At 49.7% G+C, this 18,103-nt stretch overlaps 1 protein-coding gene across 7 annotated transcripts in view; it reads left to right on the top strand.

Annotated features, from left to right (window-relative positions):
• Positions 1–364: 364 nt before the first annotated feature.
• Positions 365–18,103, top strand: part of CUL9 (cullin 9) — a 36,752-nt gene continuing 19,013 nt past the window's right edge. For 3 of the 7 annotated variants that reach the window (XM_058554322.1, XM_058554320.1, XM_058554327.1), the window contains exons 1-19: positions 365–422; positions 2,489–3,092; positions 3,658–3,812; positions 4,147–4,656; positions 5,176–5,311; positions 5,461–5,654; positions 5,923–6,325; positions 6,741–6,933; positions 9,826–10,033; positions 11,965–12,302; positions 12,531–12,748; positions 13,837–14,086; positions 14,176–14,281; positions 14,844–15,071; positions 15,352–15,442; positions 15,545–15,716; positions 17,182–17,287; positions 17,549–17,644; positions 17,907–18,082. In XM_058554322.1, the coding sequence (XP_058410305.1) occupies positions 2,498–3,092; positions 3,658–3,812; positions 4,147–4,656; positions 5,176–5,311; positions 5,461–5,654; positions 5,923–6,325; positions 6,741–6,933; positions 9,826–10,033; positions 11,965–12,302; positions 12,531–12,748; positions 13,837–14,086; positions 14,176–14,281; positions 14,844–15,071; positions 15,352–15,442; positions 15,545–15,716; positions 17,182–17,287; positions 17,549–17,644; positions 17,907–18,082 (4,175 nt within the window). In that variant the 5' untranslated portion in view covers positions 365–422; positions 2,489–2,497. The remainder of the gene's footprint in view (positions 423–2,488; positions 3,093–3,657; positions 3,813–4,146; positions 4,657–5,175; positions 5,312–5,460; positions 5,655–5,922; positions 6,326–6,740; positions 6,934–9,825; positions 10,034–11,964; positions 12,303–12,530; positions 12,749–13,836; positions 14,087–14,175; positions 14,282–14,843; positions 15,072–15,351; positions 15,443–15,544; positions 15,717–17,181; positions 17,288–17,548; positions 17,645–17,906; positions 18,083–18,103) is intronic. The other 4 variants (XM_058554326.1, XM_058554325.1, XM_058554323.1 and 1 more) reach the window with 4 other exon arrangements.

Here is an 18,103-nt window from a genome sequence, read left to right as displayed (position 1 = left end):
ATTGCCAAGGGGTTTGGGAAACTCATGTCCACGTTACCCAGTAAAAACTCAAAGAGCAGCCCTAGCGGGGGAGTGTGGGTCACTAGGTTTCAGGGGGATGAAGAAGGTTGATTCCGTGAAGGGGAACGGGGCTTCACAATTGATTGCGGATGGAAACGGCTCTCCACTCCTGCAGCGAGGAGCAACGGGACCGCGATCCCGGCTCCGCCTGCAGCGCGCCTCCACGCAGCAGCCCGCGGGCACTACGCATGTGCCACTCGCGCGCTGCTCCGCCCGCTCGGCTGTGGGCCGCGGTGGGACCCGTAGACGCCCGGCCGCGCGCGCTCTCCTGCGTGACCCGGAAGGGAGCTGCTGAGGAGGCGGGGCCAGGACGGCGGCATCGGCCCCTGGGCCCCAGCGAGGGCCGAGCTGGGCAGTGGGAGGTGAGACAAGAGTCCTGCGCCGCCCCGGTCCCCGTCCCATCCCTGCTTGGTCCCTTACCCACTCTCTGTCGGGCTGACGACGGGACCCAGGTCTCACTCTCTTAGGTTCGCTCGGTCCTGTCAGCCTCCTCGGACCGCGCCCTCCTCCCCATCCTCACCCCGCCCCCCCAAGCCCGTTCCCACCGCTGTCCTGGCCTCCGCCGCCGCCCCTGCTGGTCTGCAGGCTTGGGCTTGACCTTGCTACCAGCCTACCTGCTGTGTCATCCTCGCGTCCAGATCTCTCTACACCTCAGTTTATTGTCCCAGGCCCATGACAGTTCCCCACCTCCTCTCCTCCAATCTTAGGCCTATCTGATTGTTTTACCCCTGTATCCTGCTCATCAGTGGTCCATCGCATCACTGGTTCCCTCCCAGTCTTGCCCTCCATGATAACTGGACCCCTACCCCCATCACCTCCTATGTTTCCCCTCCTCTTCACGCCTCTCTTCTATTCTCATCTTCTCTCCCTGACCTCAACAGGACCCCTGCTCTGATCACCATTTCTTCATCTGAGTTTACCTTCCATTCTTACTCTCACCACTCCCGGTTGCCCCCACACTGCTTCATATCACACACATCTTTTCCTGACGACTAGCATAGCCATCACCCTACTCCCGTTTACAGTCTTCTTTTGGCTTAATATCTTTCCATTTATCTGAGGACTGCTCCTACCTTCTTCATTTAAGAATAGTAATATTAGGGCCGGCGCCACGGCTTAGCGGTTAAGTGCGCGCACTCTGCTACTGGCGGCCCAGGTTCGGATCCCGGGCGTGCACCGATGCACCGCTTCTCTGGCGATGCTGAGGCCGCGTCCCACATACAGCAACTAGAAGGATGTGCAGCTACGACATAGAACTATCTACTGGGGCTTTGGGGAGAAAAAGGGAAAAAAGGGGGGAGGATTGGCAATAAGTGTTAGCTCAGGGGCGGTCTTCCTCAGCAAAAAGAGGAGGATTGGCATGGATGTTAGCTCAGGGCTGATCTTCCTCACAAAACAACAACAAAAAAGAATAGTAATATTAGATTGTGTTTACGGAGCACTCAATATGTGTTGGAAGCTGTTCTAAATGTTTCACGTATGTGATCTTACTACAACTTCATGAGATGGGTATGAATAGTATTACCATGTTGCAGAGGAGGAAACTGAGGTTCAGAGACTAAGTAACTTGTACAAAACTACAAACATAGTAAGTGAAAGAGCCAGAATTCAGAATCACATTCATCTAACTTTGTAATCCATACTATTTGCTTCCCTATTACCTCTACCATCTCCTGACCTCATTCCCTACTCTTTAACTCCATGATTACCACCTCCATCTATATCTACCTGACTTAGACCCTCACTATGCGTACAGTGTAAGTCCAGGGTAGGACCTGTCTTTTTTTCCCATAATGTTATCTGGCCCCCTGGCTCCCTCTCTCTTTCACAGTATTCTCATACACTTTTCCCATCCAGCCATCTGGATGTGGGGGCCCACAGCCCAGCCTCCTTTCGTCTGTTTTCTCTATATCTGCCATGGCCCAGCCCTTTGTAGCCACATACCAGCTTTACTCTCATTTATACTCCCTGTCCTGCCTCTCCCCTCCCCTGACTTTCCTAACTTGTTCTGGTGCCACTGTCGCAGATGCTTCTGTCCTTCCTGCTCGCCCATATAACTCTTCCCTAAGTCCTGAACTGTATCCCTCAGCCACCCTGCTATTCTGCCCAGACTGTCCTGCTTAACTGTTGCTCTTTTTGTTACCTTGCCTGTTGTTCTTCTCATCCTCTCTCTTGTAACCTCTTTCATTTCCTGAATCCCTTCATTTCATCCTCTTGCTGTTTTCACTCCGTGCTCCTCTTATAAATTCCAAAGTATGTTCAAGTTATTTATTCCATCCTATTCTTGGCCTTTTCTATTTGGCCCCTGAATTCAACCATGCAGCCTACCAATCACCACCCAGCCTCTCTGTGTCTCCAGATTCCACCCCTTCCGTGTAGTCTTTTCCCTTTCCCATACTGCCTCTATCTTTCTCTTTGTGTGTCTCAGGAGGTCAAGATGGTGGGAGAACGGCGCACTGGGGACCTCATGGTGCCCCTGGGGCCCTGGCTGCAGGCATATCCTGAAGAACTTATTCGACAGCGTCCTGGGCATGATGGACGTCCTGAGTACCTGATCCGATGGAGTGTCCTGAAGTGTGGGGAAGTGGGCAGAATGGGTGTGGAAGAGGGTAAGGCAGAGCACATCCTCATGTGGCTGTCAGCTCCTGAGGTCTACGCCAACTGCCCCATGCTGTTAGGTGAGCGGGCACTATCTAAGGGACCTCAGCATGAACCAGCTGGGGGTTCAGGAAGCTTTCCTCAAGATCCAGGAGGCTTGGATGACGTGGCAATGGGAGAGATGGAGGCTGATGTGCGGGCGCTGGTGCGCAGGGCTGCCAGGCAGCTGGCAGAAGGCGGGACCTCGAGCGTCACAGCCACTGTGCTCCACACCATCCACGTACTCAGTGCCTACGCCAGCATCGGGCCCCTCACTGGGGTCTTCAGGGAGACAGGAGCCCTGGACCTGCTCATGCACATGTTGTGCAACCCTGAGCCTCAGATCCGTCGGAGTGCGGGCAAGATGCTGCAGGCTCTGGCAGCCCACGATGCTGGTAAGAGCCAGGGGAAGAAGGAAAGCACTGGAGAGAATGGGGCCACAAGGAGTAAGAACAGAAAGAGGAGAGATTTCCCAACTCTGTAAGAACACCCAGTATTTGGTGAATATCAATTCAGTTCAAAGGAAGAGTATTAATTAGCTAAAAGATTAATAAGCTGTTGCAGGTACATAAACAGGGTAAAAAGATAGCGTCTGGTTATCTTTCCATTCTCAGTGCAGTGGCAGAGAAGAGAATGGGGTAGGTTCATATTTTTAAACTGTGGGTTGAGATTTATTAGTTGGTTGGGAAATCAGTTTGGTGAGTTACAACCAGCGTTTTTTTGGTAACGTATAACAGCTGGTGCATAGCACTTAGTAAGGGAAGTTTTGTAGCATTAAATATACATTTCAGTTGTATGTGTGTATGTTTGTGTCAGGTTACCGTGTAAAATGTGTATGTTACTGTGAGTCTCAGTCACAAAGAAGTTTGAAAGCCTTTGGGGTAGGGGACAGAGACTCTAGGAAAAACGGGGAAAGTATTGGGGATTGAGGAGAAGATACGGATTGGGTGTGGATTACAGGGAGTCGGGCTCACGTCCTTCTGTCGCTGAGCCAGCAAGATGGCATCGAGCAGCACATGGATTTTGACAGCCGCTATACTTTGCTGGAGCTGTTTGCAGAGACCACGTCCTCTGAAGAACACTGCATGGCCTTTGAGGGCATTCATCTGCCTCAGGTACTCTGGCAGCTGTTGGGGAAGTGCTGCGTACAAGGCCTAGGGCATCATTTCTGAAAATGTGGTTCAGGACTGTGCGTCAGCACCAGAGCCACCTGGGGAGTTTGTTAAAATGAAGGTTCATACCACCTGGCCCCACTCAGAATTTCTGAGATTAGAACCCAGGAATCTGTGTTTTAAGACACTCCTTGTGTATTATATAAACCAAAGTTTGAGAACTACAGGTATGGGGATGAGGCCTTTATATTTTTCTATAGAGGATGATATTGAGGGGAAAGGAAAGGCGTGTAAAGCTGAGAGAAGATGACCCTACACCACAGACTGTGTCCTACAGATCCCGGGAAAGCTGCTCTTCTCCCTGGTGAAACGCTACCTATGTGTCACTTCCCTGCTGGATCAGCTGAATAACAGTCCAGAGCCAGGGGCTGGAGACCGAGGCTCCCCGTCCCCAGGAGAGTTCAGCCGGGAGAAAAGCCGTGGGCAGCGGGAGCTGGAGTTCAGTATGGCTGTGGGCAGCCTCATCTCAGAGCTGGTGCGGAGCATGGGCTGGACCCGGAACCTCAGCGAACAGGGCACATCGCCACCCCGGCCAACTCGGTCCATCTTTCAACCCTGCATTTCAGGCCCCAGCTTTTTGCTCCCCACTGTCATTACCACCCCTAGAAGGCAAGGGCGGGCCTTCCGCCAGCGCTCTGAATTCTCCAGCCGTAGTGGCTATGGCGAGTATGTGCAGCAGACCCTGCGGCCGGGGATGCGAGTGCGGATGCTGGATGATTACGAGGAGATCAGTGCTGGGGACGAGGGCGAGTTCCGTCAGAGCAACAATGGCGTGCCCCCTGTGCAGGTGAGTGAGTGCACCGTAGTGGGACACTGTTGGGGATCTTTTTTGGGTGTGGCATAGTTGGGGCTTCCATGCAGGGGTCTCTGACAGGGTACCCATGGGGAAAACCCCCAAGGGAATTGGAATGGTTAAAGGGGGTCAGCAGTTGAGAGAGGGGCCATTTGGAGGGCTGAGAAAATCTGGTGGGAGTGGCTGGGCTGTGAGGTCCTGAGAGACTCATACCCAGGAAGCGGAACTGATACATTGAGACAGCCCTCACCTCCCACCAGTGGAGCTGGCTAGGAGGGAGTGTTGGAGCAGAGGCCATCAGGGTTAGGAAGAGATGAGAGGCAGAGCCTACCCTGATGGGGAAGGGAGCCTTTTGCTGTATGGAGGCTTTTCTAAGCCTAGCCTGGTGTGCATCTGAGGGCTGTGTGCCCCAGGTCTGGGCCTGGCCATGTCCTCTCAAGCCTGCACAGCCCAGGGCTCGGAGAGCTGAGCCCTCTCTATTCTTCTGCCTCTTTCTTTCTCCCCCCATACTAGGTCTTCTGGCAGTCGACAGGCCGTACTTACTGGGTGCACTGGCACATGCTGGAGATCCTGGGCCCTGAAGAAGCTGCTGAGGACAGGGCTTCAGCAGCTGTGGAGAAGGGGGCAGGGGCTACTATGTTGGGCACAGGTGAGCCTTGGAGGGGACGTGGACAGCATGTCTCTGAACAGAAGAGTAGTGACTGGGGTGAAGTCACTCCTGACCAGGAGCTGCCCCAGAGATTCAGAAATCCACTCTATTCCTCATGGATACTGAGACCCCTGTCTCTGTATCCTCAGCTCTTCCTTCCTGGGACTGGAAGCCTGTGGATGGGCTGTACTCTTTGCCTTACCTCCAGCCCGAGCCTCAGAAGGATGAAGAATTGGGATACCTGACCCAGGCTGAGTGGTGGGAGCTGCTTTTCTTCATCAAGAAGTTGGATGTATGTGAGCAGCAGTCGATTTTCCAGAATCTTCGAGAGAAGCTAGATGAGGTATTATAGGCCTGAGATACTTGGGTTTGTAGTGGGTTTAGAGGTGGGATGCTCAAAGGGAGTTCTAGATATGGGATTGCTTAGGGGGAGGCTGGCCTAGAGGTTAGAGGGTATGAGGGGTCCTGCTGGGGGAGAAGACAAATGCTGTGAGGGTCTCGTATGTAGAAGGTGTGCAAGGCATGGCGGGAGGTGGCCACCCTTCCTATTACTGTCTGCAGGACCTTTGTGTCTGCTGGTCCCTGAAATGCGTACCCCCTTCTGTTGACAGACTCTGAGTGAAAAGGCCCTTGGTGAAACCTCTGTACCCATAGAGATGGCTGAGGATCTGCTGCAGGTTCTCAGTAATCGGTTTGAGGGCAGCACCCTCAGTGACCTGCTCAGCTCCCAAATCTACACCAAGTATGGGCTGCTACCTGATGAACCAAGCAGCTTGTCTTCACGAAGTCACTCCTGTAGCCCAGATCAAGAAGAGGAGTCCAAGTCAGAGGTCATCTTCTCAGAGGAAGAGACTGAGTCCCTCAAAGCAAGGGCTGAGCCCCCTAAGGCAGAGGCAGAGTCTGCCAAGGGAAAAACTGAGCCTCCCATGGCACAGAGTGATTCACAGCTGTTTAACCAGCTTCTAGTGACCGAGGGAATGGCTCTGTCCCCCGAGATGAAGGAGGCAGCCAGTGGTGAGTCAAGTGCTGGGAGGGGTGGGCAAAGAAGTTGGAACAAATCCTGGGTGGTCCCCATAGAAGTGGATCGTCAGGGGAGGGGAAAGCCGTGGACTGAGGTCACTTTTGCATGGGAAAACACTTCGGAAGCATGCATCCATCTTCCTGCCTTTGACTTTGATTATATCTAATCAGTCACTGCTCCCTTTCTTCAGTGTCCCTGGAAAAGGGGGGTTCTATTTTCCAGAATATCTTCATCTTTATTGTTTGATTATTAAGTCCTTCACATAGAATTGGAAAAGTCTGAATGCAAGCTAGAGTAGTGATAATGTACCAGAATGTCAGTAGGATAACTGGACTTGGCCTTTAAAGACTTCCAACGTGAAAGTGCCTCAGTTTTTTTAAGCCACTGCCTTTCCCTCACCAATTTCAGAAATGGCTAGAGCCCTGAGAGGTCCTGGTCCACGCAGCTTCCTGCATCAGCATGTGGCGGCGGTTGTGGCCACTGTGCAGATATCTACCTTGGACACAAACCTGCAGCTTTCAGGCCTCTATGCCCTCTCTCAGGCTGTGGAGGAGGTCACTGAGCGGGACCACCCTCTGGTCCATCCTGACAGATCCCTAAGGTTAGAATGGTGGGGATGGAAGAGGTTTTGGTTTAAGCTCTCAGTGGGGGAGGGTGGTGGTAGGGAGGGAAGGAGCTATGAGATAAGAATTGAAATAGCTGAGGGTGAAAGAAGGATCAGCCTGAGGAGCAGCTCAGCAGGAGGATGGACTATTATTATAATGGTTAATATTCTTGGAGCGCTTACTTTGTGCCAGGCTCTGTGCTGAAAGTTTTACATGCGTTCTCTCATTAAATCCTCCTATTACCTGAGGAAGAGTTGATACTGTTCTTATCCCTTTGTCTGGGGGAGGAAACTGAGGCTTAGAGAATTTAAGTAACTTGCCCAGAGTTTGACAGATAGTAGAGCAAGGATTCAAACCCAGGTCCTTTTGGCTCTACAGCTTGTTTTTTTCTTTTCTTTTTCCCTCCCTCCCTACTTTCTTTCTATTTTAAAAGTTTTTTTTACTACTTCTTAATTATACAAATAATACACAAATACATTCTCATTTTAAAAGATCTGAAGAATATAAAAGAACTTAGAAAGAAAAGCCAAAGTCCCTTTTCAGCACTGTTGTTAGTCTGGCATGTATCCTTCAGACCTTCTATTGATTTACATTTGTTAGTATGTTTGGAAATAGGACATTTTCTGAGTTTGTGTTTTAATATACGTAATCACATTCTACATGTTTCTGCAACTTTCCGCTGACACTCAGTGTGTCTAAGAGGGCTCTCCATGTCAGTCCACAAAGAGCTGCCTCATTATTTTCACTGCCATGTAGGATGCTGCAATATGATTATATCCAAGTTCAAGTGGTACAGTATTCTAATGGATCTGTTTTCCTCATGTCTGCCAACACTGGGTATTATTTTTTTAATCTATCATATTGGCAAAATTTAAAATAATTGATATCTCCTTGTTTTAATTTCTTAGTTGTAGTGAAATTAGGCATATTTGCATGCATTTGTTGTGTTTCTTCTATAAATAATCTTTTTTTTTTTTTAACTCCACTGCTTTTTTTTTTTTTTAATTTTTATTTTTCCCCCAAAGCCCCAGTAGATAGTTGTATGTCATAGCTGCACATCCTTCTAGCTGCTGCATGTGGGACGCGGCCCCAGCATGGCCAGAGAAGCGGTGCGTTGGTGCACGCCCGGGATCCGAATCCCGGGCCGCCAGCAGCAGAGCGCGCGCACTTAACCGCTAAGCCGTGGGGCCGGCCCTAGATAATCTGTTCTTACCCTTTGCATTTTCTTATTGAGTCTTTGTCTTTTTCTTACTGATTTATAGGCATTCTGGATATTAATCTGTTATTTATGTTTCAAACATTTTGCTTACCTTCTTTTTTCAAAATCATATTAACTATTTTCTGAATATAAAATAATACATGCTTACTGTAAAAAAAAGTTAGAAAATTATCTGAAGACAAAAATCATCTGAAAACCCTTTATGCAGAGATAGTCACTGTTAACATTTTGGTAAACATCCTTACTTATATTTCTATATCTGTTCATATATATTACCTATGTATATTAAGTTATTTCTAATAAGTCATGGCTACAGAAAGGGATATATATATTTAAAGCATATTGATTCGTGTTGTAGTCATCATAAAGCTCACGAGAAAAGACAGATATTTGTGTTCTTTCCCAGAATTTCTTCTTTTGTGTTCTTTTCCTCCATAGTTCCTGGGCCATCTCGTCAATATGCATCTCTGTTTCTGTGGAGAAAGATGTCAATCCTGGCTTTTTTCCTCTTGCGACACTCCCTGTGACCTAGGGACTCTGGAGGCACTGCTTCCTTTCTTGCAAATCAACATTTCTGCTGGACCCTCTCTCTAGCTCACGTTGCTTATCTCTTAACTTGGTGGATAGTGTCTCTCCTTTTGTTAAAGTTTTAGATTTTTATGTTGCTATGTTTTTCAACATTTTTATAATTTCTAGGTTTTAAGAGGGTCTGTCCTATTCCAGGGTTATAAAAATATTGCCCTGTATTTTCTAAAGATATATGTGATTTTGTTTTTTACCTTTATTTTAAAATCTGTTTGCAATTTATTTTTGCAAATGGAGTGAAGCAGAGCTCCAGCTTTAATTATTTCAGGTGGATAGCCAAGTGTTTCCACCTCACATTTGGCATGGTCCTTCCTGTCATCACTGGCTGAAATGCTGCCCTTATCTCTCTTCTTGTCTATTGATCTATTTGGCTATGCTGTGTCACTTCCAGAGTTGTTTTTTTTTTTTTTTTTTTTGCAGGGGAAGATTCTCTGTAAGCTAACATCTGTTGCCAGTCTTCCTCCTTTTTTCTTCCCTTTTCCCCCTCAAAGCCCCAGAATATAGTTGTGTATAGTTGTATGTTCTTCTGGTTTTCCTATGTGAGCTGCCGCCACAGCATGGCTACTGACAGATGAGTGGTGTGGTTCCACACCTGGAAACCGAACCTGGGCTGCCAAAGTGGAGCGCGCCACACTTAACCTGTAGGCCATCAGGGCTGGCTCAGAGTTTTAATTTTTACAATTTTATATTTATATCTTGATAACTACTAGGCAAGTCTACCATTATTTCTTTCTGAACATTTCTTGACTGTTCTTGCATATTTTCTCTACCTGTGCCTGAATCTGCTTGTCACTTTTTTTTTTTTAAAACTTTTAGGTATTTTGATTAGAATTACATTGAATTTATAGATTTATTCGCAAAGATGAGGTAGAGTTTGTACCCATTTTGCTCTACTGCCTCCTTCGTGAGGAGAGGAACCAGAGGCAGTTAGATGGCAGAGGTAAGGGGAGCAGGAGTGAGACTAAGGCAAGGAGAGCAGGTTGGAGATGGGTCGGGGGGATGGACTGGGTCTTGATGGATAGGGCTGGGCAGGAGTCAGGTATGACTCTTGGGATGGGGAACTCCAATGTCTCTTCTCTTTCAGAGAGAAGATAGTGAAGACGCTGGTGGAGCTGCTGACCAGCCAGGTGGGAGAGAAGATGGTGGTGGTGCTGGCCCTGCGCCTCCTCTACCTGCTTGTGACCAAGCATGAGTGGCGCCCACTCTTTGCCAGGGAGGGCGGCATCTATGCTGTGCTGGTTTGCATGCAAGAATATAAGACTTCCGTCTTGGTGCAGCAGGCAGGGCTGGCGGTGAGTGGACTGGGCCTGATGAGAGAGAGTGACGGGCGAGATGGGCAGGTTGGGAGACTCCTGATCTGGAGGAGGTACTGTGAGTGATTTAGACCAGGGAAGAGACCTTGGGACGGAAAGATGCAGGTTTCTTTCAAAGAAAGAAAATCTGCATTCAAAGATGCAGATTGAAGAGTTCCAGCTGGACAGTGTTGGAGATTGAATGCATTTTTGGAGAAAAGGAAAAGGATGTTTTTAAGAATGACTCTCAGGTTTAAAATGGAGCAGCAGGGTGGATAAGGTGGCCACTTACTAAGTGGGAGAATGTTAGAAGAGGAAGAGGTATGGGGAGAAGGTCAGGAGTTGAGTTTTTAGGTATGTTGAATTTCCCATGTCTTTTTAGTTACAATTAGGTGTCTGGTTAAAGACTAATTTTCGAGATGTGACAAAGTAATTTTTTACCCTTGATCTGAGTGGTACTCTTATACAGAAAATACCCCCTCACCAGATGTGGGTAAAACAAAGCCAGCATTGCCAATACCTTGTTGCCCTGGGCCCAGAGAATGGGGAACGGAGGCCCTCTTCCAGGGGAGCTTACATAAGAATTGGCTTCCTGACTATTCCAGACAGAAGTGCTGGCTGATAGGAGGTATGGCAGGGTGTGCTCTCTATAGCCTGGGGTGTCCTGAGGCGGGTAGGGAGGCCTCATCTAAAGCAGTTCTGAGAATAGATTCCAACAGTATAATGGCAACAGCATGGTTGGGAGCACAGGTCTTCTTGGAGCAGACTGTCCAGGGAGAGGCTGGGAGGCTCTTTCCTGTATGGGGCCAGCTAGGTGCTGCTCCTCCCAAGAGAAGCCAAGCATTCGTAGTCTAGGCATTGTTTGATCAAAGAATTCCCTAACCCTTTCAAATTGCATGACCAAAATACAGCATTTGCTCCTAAATTCAAGCTCTTGCCCTGTAACAAAATTGCATCATCTTGTTTATAACTTAAGGTCTACAGAATTCAGCTAATTGGGGATAGTGGGGTAACCAAAGGGAGAAAGCCTCATTATGAGGTAGCATTTGCTTAGAGGGTCCAGGCCTCATAAGGGGGATTGTCCTGAGAATTATTTCTAACCCCTATTTCTAACCTAGAGGGTTTCTTCTCAAGTGTCAGCCCTTTCACCAGGAAAGACATTTTCTACTCTAATGGTATAGTGTGCATCTTAATTTAATTTTTTCTGTAGTAACCAGCAAACAAGTTTCCAAATTTCAAGTGTTTTATCCTGTGATTCCAACCACTCTGCCTGTGAGACAAGCCAAGTAGTCTTGTCGAGGAGGCCTGGATACTGGCTTTGGAGGTTGGGGGTATATGTTTGGGAGTATTGGCACATAGGTGGCGATTGAAGCTGTGGGAGTGGACCAGGTTGCCTAGGGAGGGAGTGCAGAGTGAGAAGAGAAAGGGACAAGGAACTTGCGTGTTTAAGGATCAGGCAGAGGAACTCCAGAGAGGGACAATCAGGAGGATAGGAGGTCATGGCACTCAAGGAAAGAGAGGTTTTGCAAAGGGAGGAGTGGTCAGGTGAGGTGGAAGACAACTTTAAGGAAAGCCTTTGAAGACAACTAGGTGCTGTGAAGGGCGCCATCCTGAGAGGAAGCTACGGGTGGGAGTGGTGAGCCCCCTTGGTTAGCCTTGGTGCTGGCAGGGAGAAGTTGTGGGCTCATTTTACCATTGAGCTTTAGATTTTTTTGTTTGCTTTGTTTTTCTTTCTTTCTTTCTTTCTTTTTCTTTTTTTTTTAGCATTTGATGTCCTATCCCTCCGTGTCCATTTCTGTCTGCTACTAGGCTTATTTGCAAAGAGCTCAGCTGCCCCAAAGTGTGATGTCTAGAATGATGGCCTGTCTGTCTTCTTCCTCTGCACGGTGTCTATGCCAGTTTCTAACTCTGCTTCCACATTCCGCTCGCAGGCGCTGAAGATGATGGCCATTGCCAGCTCCTCGGAGATCCCCACTTTTGTTACTGGCCGAGATTCTATCCACCCTTTGTTTGATGCCCAGATGACCAGAGAGATCTTCGCCAGCATTGACTCAGCCACCCGCCCAGGCTCTGAGAGCCTGCTCCTTACTCTCCCTACAGCCGTGATCCTGATGCTGAACACTGAGGGGTCAGGGCATCACCCTCCAGACGCCAAGCCCCGCTGCTCCTCTGCCCAAGTGTCATGTGCTTCACAGAAATGCCCTTCATGTTGTTCCCTCTGGATGAGATGTTGGTGGCCCTCTCTGACTGTCTTTGGAAGAGAGGCCAAGTGATTGGGGGTGGGGAGATTCCCAGAGAGAGCAGGGACACCCTGACCTTCCTTCCTGGGGTTGGGAGGAGTGACCGTGAGGACAGGGGGCCAGATGTCCTGGCCTCAGAGGTACCCCTGGAACCCTGTCCTCCCCAGCCACAGGGCTCCTCCCCTCTGCACTTTCTTCCTGCTTCCATTGCATTCACTCTCTTTCAATTTCTTCCTGGGTCACCTCCCTCCTCCCAGGTGCTCCTCCGCAGTGAGAAATGGCCTGCTCCTGCTCAACCTGCTCTTGTGCAACCACCACACTCTGGGAGACCATATTATAACCCGAGAGCTGAGAGACACCTTGTTTAGGCACTCAGGGATAGCACCGGGGACAGAACCTGTGCCCACCACCCACACCATCCTCATGATGCTTCTCAATCGCTACTCAGAGCCACCGGGCAGTCCTGAGCACGCAGGTACCATTGCAGAGAGGGAGGTTCTGCTGAGGAATCAGACGGTGCCAGCCTGTGGCCAGGAGGGCTGAGGTTTATGTGCTAGTACCTTACTGAAAAGACACGATGAATCTTCAGGAAAGGAGTGAGGGTTTTGGTGCTCAAGTTAGGTCTTAAGTATAACTTCCTGACCAAGAGGAGAGGGAGACTCTGGAATAAGTACAAGGAAATTGCCTTTTCTGAATGGCTTTAAACATACAAGGATTCCCATCTCTCTGGGCTGGGTTTGGTCTAGTCTTATTGGACACTGGAAAGTTGGTTGAAATGACTTCTAGAGAGGGCTTCTTTGGGGGAATTGTAACTTACAGTACAGAAAGTTTGTGACTAGAAACATGAAATACTGATGTCATGGGGAAGAAACCCTTTGTGTTTAACAAGCAAGTGAAAACCCAGAATTATGGGGGGGAATTGAAATAAGCAATATGTGTCTTTTAGTCTTTTTTTTGTGTGTGAGGAAGATCAGCTCTGAGCTAATATCTGATGCCAATCTTCCTCTTTTTGCTGAGGAAGACTGGCCCTGGGCTAACATTGGTGCCCATCTTCCTCTACTTTATATGAGACGCCGCCACAGCATGGCTTGACAAGTGGTGCGTCAGTGCGCGCCTGGGATCCGAACCTGTGAACCCTGGGCCACCGAATTGGAGCACGCGCACTTAACCGCTGCACCACTGGGCCGGCACCCTCTTTTAGTCTTTATATCTAAAGCTACAATGCTAGATAGCATAGGGTTGTAAAGATAAGAGCTAATATTCATTGGCTTATGTAACAGCATAGCTACCATTTAATAATAAAAAGTAATTGCATTACTATGTGAGATTAAAAATGTGTTGTGTTTAACTTGACAGTGTTTGCCATACTAGACTTTTTTTAGGTGTAGCTAAGTATATATTTAGGGCCAGAAAAGAAAATCCCTGCAGTTTGGTAGGAACTGCAGACATTTTCCAAATGGGAGAAAAGTTTGGGAGTGATTTTTTAGACCTGCCCAATTCTTGGTTTGACCAACTTACGACTCCTCTTCATAAACATTTTTTTCCTCCTGTATGTCTGCGCAGCAGCACTGGAGACCCCCAGTGTCCAGGGCCTGGATGGGTCCCCTGAGCTACTGATCCGATCCCTGGTGGGGGGTGCGTCTGCGGAACTCCTCCTGGACTTAGAGCGCGTGCTGTGCCGTGAGGGCGGGCCTGGGGGCGCTGTGAGGCCCCTCCTCAAGCGCCTCCAGCGGGAGACCCAGCCCTTCCTCCTGTTGCTGCGGACTCTGGATGCCCCCGGGCCCAACAAAACTCTGCTGCTCACTGCGCTGAGGTGAGGAGCCTGTTCAGGCACCTGTGCATCAGGGGGCGAGGGGAGCTGGAAGACTGCAGGAGCTTCACTTGTTTCCATCCCCTCACCAGAGTCATGACCCGCCTGCTGGATCACTCTGAGGCCATGGTCCTCCCCTGGCACGAGGTCTTGGAGCCCTGCCTCAACTGCCTGAGTGGCCCCAGCACTGACTCTGAGGTACCAGAGCCATGGCAAGGGTGGGGAGGGAAAAGCAGCCTCGGGGGTACCAGCTACCTTGTGAGGCTCTGGAGGGCACAGCACAGCCTTTCTGGATGGGTCTGGACACTGGGAGGGGTAGGTAGGAAGAAGGCTAATGTCATCTGAGAGTCTCCAGAACTGAGGCCTTTGAGGTATAAACCTTTTGGCTGCACTTGGATTTTAAATTCTGGGTTTAGGAGAAGCCCACATTCACCAATCCAAACATTTCTTGCTCTCCACCCTTCGGGGTTTGTGCTTTGAGGAGCGAGGCTCAGGCACCAAGGTTGACTCTTGAGATAGCTTGGTCCTGGCAGGAAGAAGCCTGGGAAGCTGTGCCCAGGCCCTGCTCCTGCCAACTCATTCTGCAGTCCCAGCATCCCAATGTTCTGTTCCCACCTGTCTGTGGTACTCTTCTTTCCCTGGGCTGTCAGGTTTCTTCAAAATCTCAGCCACCACATTACCTTTACTAAACCCACCCCTCAACTCTTATGTGGCCTGCCGTTTGTTTCCCAAACATTAATCTCTATGGCTATGGGCTCAGATTGTTCAGGAGCTGCTCTGCTTCCTGCATCGCCTGGCCTCAATGCATAAGGACTATGCAGTGGTTCTCTGCTGCCTGGGAGCCAAAGAGGCCCTCTCCAAAGTCCTGGACAAGCAATCGGCTCAGCTGCTCCTGGCCTGTGAGCTTCGGGATCTGGTGACAGAGTGTGAAGAACATGCCCAGCTCTATAGTAACCTCACCTCCAGCATCCTGGCTGGCTGCATTCAGGTGAGGAGGCTTGTGGATCCGGAGCTGAGGGAGAACGTAAGCCAGAAGCGGGGGAAGGGAATTCAATGTATGGCCCTGTTTGGTATCCCTGTTTGGCACGAGTGGTAGCAAATCTGGGCCCCTGTTCCCCAGCCTTTACCCCACAAGGGCCTGTTCTGCCAAAATTTGGGAAGAAAGGGATTGAGTGTTCTGTTGTCCCTTGACTCTTTCTCCGTACGTGTTCCTATATGTTTCTCTGTCTTCCTCCTCGCACCCCTCCTCTTTGATGTTCCACCTGCAGATGGTGCTGGGCCAGATTGAAGACCACAGACGGACCCACCGGCCCATCAACATCCCCTTCTTTGACGTGTTCCTCAGGCATCTCTGCCAGGGTTCGTGCCTGTCCCCACGTTACACCACATCCCCACACCTACATCTTTTTTCCCTCCACACCTACCAGACTGTGACCTCCACCTCTTCCCACTTGCCCCCAGGCTCCAGTGTGGAAGTGAAGGAGGAGAAGTGCTGGGAGAAGGTGGAGGTGTCCTCCAACCCGCACCGGGCCAGCAAGTTGACGGACCGCAACCCCAAGACCTACTGGGAGTCCAACGGCAGCACTGGCTCCCACTACATCACCTTGCACATGCACCGTGGTGTTCTTGTTAGGTGTGAACACACCCATGTGCATGTGTGCACACACACACATGAATATTCTGATATGCCCCAGTGTACATCCTCAAAGCACCCACGTACACATAACCCCGTCTGTAACTCCTGTGCCTGAGGGGCACGCTCAAACCCATTTTGTGCAGTGAACAGATGGACATGTTAATCTACTTTCGCTGTGCTAAGTATAGACAGCCCTTGCTCCTTGAGCCTGGTGAAGTGCTCCCCTCACAGGTACAGGTGTGGCTGCCTGTGCTTGGTGTTGAGTGAGATAAACAACTCACTTATCCACTCTTCCCGTGGGCATTTGTTTAATGTACACTCCATGTGAGGCACTGTGCAAGAGTCTGGAGCTTTAAGGACAATAAAATACGGTACCTATCATCAGGGAACTTGCAGTCTCGTTGGGGAGCCATGCTGGAAAATCAGAGTAAGAAAAAGCGTTATGGTCAACATGCGCACTGGATCGTGAGGCCAGCTGAGAGGTCAGAGAAGGACTCCAGAAGGTGGGAGGGGTTGACTGAGCTGAGTTTTGAAGTAGAAATTAGCTAGATAAAGAGCGGGCAATGGATATTCCAGGCAGAGGGACAGCATATGTGCACAATGAAAGTAAGAAACACAGTGATGTATTTGGGGGAACTTGAAGTTATTGTTTGGCTGGAATGAAGGGTGTGTGTAGTGAAGTGACAGAAGATGAAGCCAGAAAAGTAGGCAGAGCCAGGTCACAAAGAGTTTTGTGAGTTAAGATGTTTGAGCATTATTCTGAAACTTCGGGAGCCATTGAAGGATTTTAAGAAGAGAAGAGACAAAGTTAGATTTTTTATTTAGAAAACTTAACTCTGGCAATTATGGAAGTTTGGGTTGGAGGCCAGGACAAAGAGTTGGAAGGTTTATGCAGTGGTCTGTGCAGTTGAGAAATGATGAATGTCTTTAGTTAGGCAGAGGGAATGGGAATAGCAAGGAGGCGACGGACTGGGAGATCCTAGAGGTAGAATCCACAGCGCTTGCCACTGACTGAATGAGGGGAGCCACAAGAGGAGGAAGTCACAGTGACAGGGTGTTCTAGTGTAAGTACTGGGTGGTTGGCAGTTTTGTTTCCCAGGAGAGAAATAAAGGAAGAGGAGCAGGTTTCTGTGGATGGATGGTCCTTCCATTTGGGCATGTTGACTTTGAGGTGCCTGTGGGCCGTGACATGGAAATGCAGCATGACGGCTCAGGAGAGCAGTCTAGGGTAGAGATGTGGATTTGGAGTCATTAGGGTATTAATTTTCAGTTGAAACTATGGTTTTAAATGAAATCACTTTGGGAGAAGATAAAGGGAAGAGCAAGGCGTCTGGGGAAGACTGACGCTTAAGGAGCCAGCAAAGGGGACAGGAGTCTGAGGAGTCTGAGTCTGGGTGGGTTGAAACCATTTTGAACAAAGACGGGGGTCCTGCTTCTGACTGATTCCTTTCTCTTCTCCCAGACAGCTGACTCTGCTGGTGGCCAGTGAGGACTCAAGTTACATGCCAGCCAGGGTGGTGGTGTTTGGAGGTGACAGAGCCAGCTGCATCAGCACAGAGCTTAACACGGTAGGAACCCTGGTGCCCCGCTTCACTTTACTCGCCATCCTTCTCTTTATCCCAGGGCCTTCCCACATTGTCCCTCCTAGGCGGGCATTGCCTTGTAAGCAGTGAGAATGGAATTAGGGATGTGGATTCGTGAAGATCCCTGGGCTCAGTGCAGGAGAAGTGAAGGGCATGCACCGTCACAAACTTGGTTGTTGTCAATGGTCCTTCCAACCCCACTTCTGGAGGTGACAGCTCTCTACCTCTTCTCCCCTGCCCTGTCAGGTGAATGTGATGCCCTCTGCCAGCCGGGTGATCCTCTTGGAGAACTTGAACCGCTTCTGGCCTATCATCCAGATCCGCATAAAGCGCTGCCAGCAGGTAGGGTGAGGGAAGAGGCTGGGCTGGGGACCAGGAGATAGCACAGGGTCTCCATAGTGGCTGGGTTTTTCGGCATTTTGGGGGCCAGGCTCAGGGCAAGGTTCCTCCTAGGTCTGCTTGGGGATGGCCCAGCAACCTGTTGAGTTCCAGAGATGTGGGAATGTCTCAAGTGGCTCTAGGGAACTCAGGGCATGAAGCCTGGCTTTGGTAGTGCTTGATGGCTGGGTGGCGTAGGTGACAGATAAGTCTGTGCATGTTACAGGGCGGCATCGACACTCGAGTTCGAGGTGTGGAGGTCCTGGGCCCCAAGGCCACTTTCTGGCCACTATTCTGGGAGCAGCTGTGTCGCCGTACATGTCTCTTCTACACAATTCGGGCGCAAGCCTGGAGCCGGGACATAGCAGAGGACCGCAAGCGCCTCCTCCAGCTTTGTCCCAGGTGGGCGGGGCAAGAGGTGGG

This window comes from Diceros bicornis, chromosome 14 (genome assembly GCF_020826845.1).
Source record: "Diceros bicornis minor isolate mBicDic1 chromosome 14, mDicBic1.mat.cur, whole genome shotgun sequence".
NCBI lineage: Eukaryota > Metazoa > Chordata > Mammalia > Perissodactyla > Rhinocerotidae > Diceros > Diceros bicornis.
This window is presented reverse-complemented; position numbering and strand designations above follow the sequence as displayed.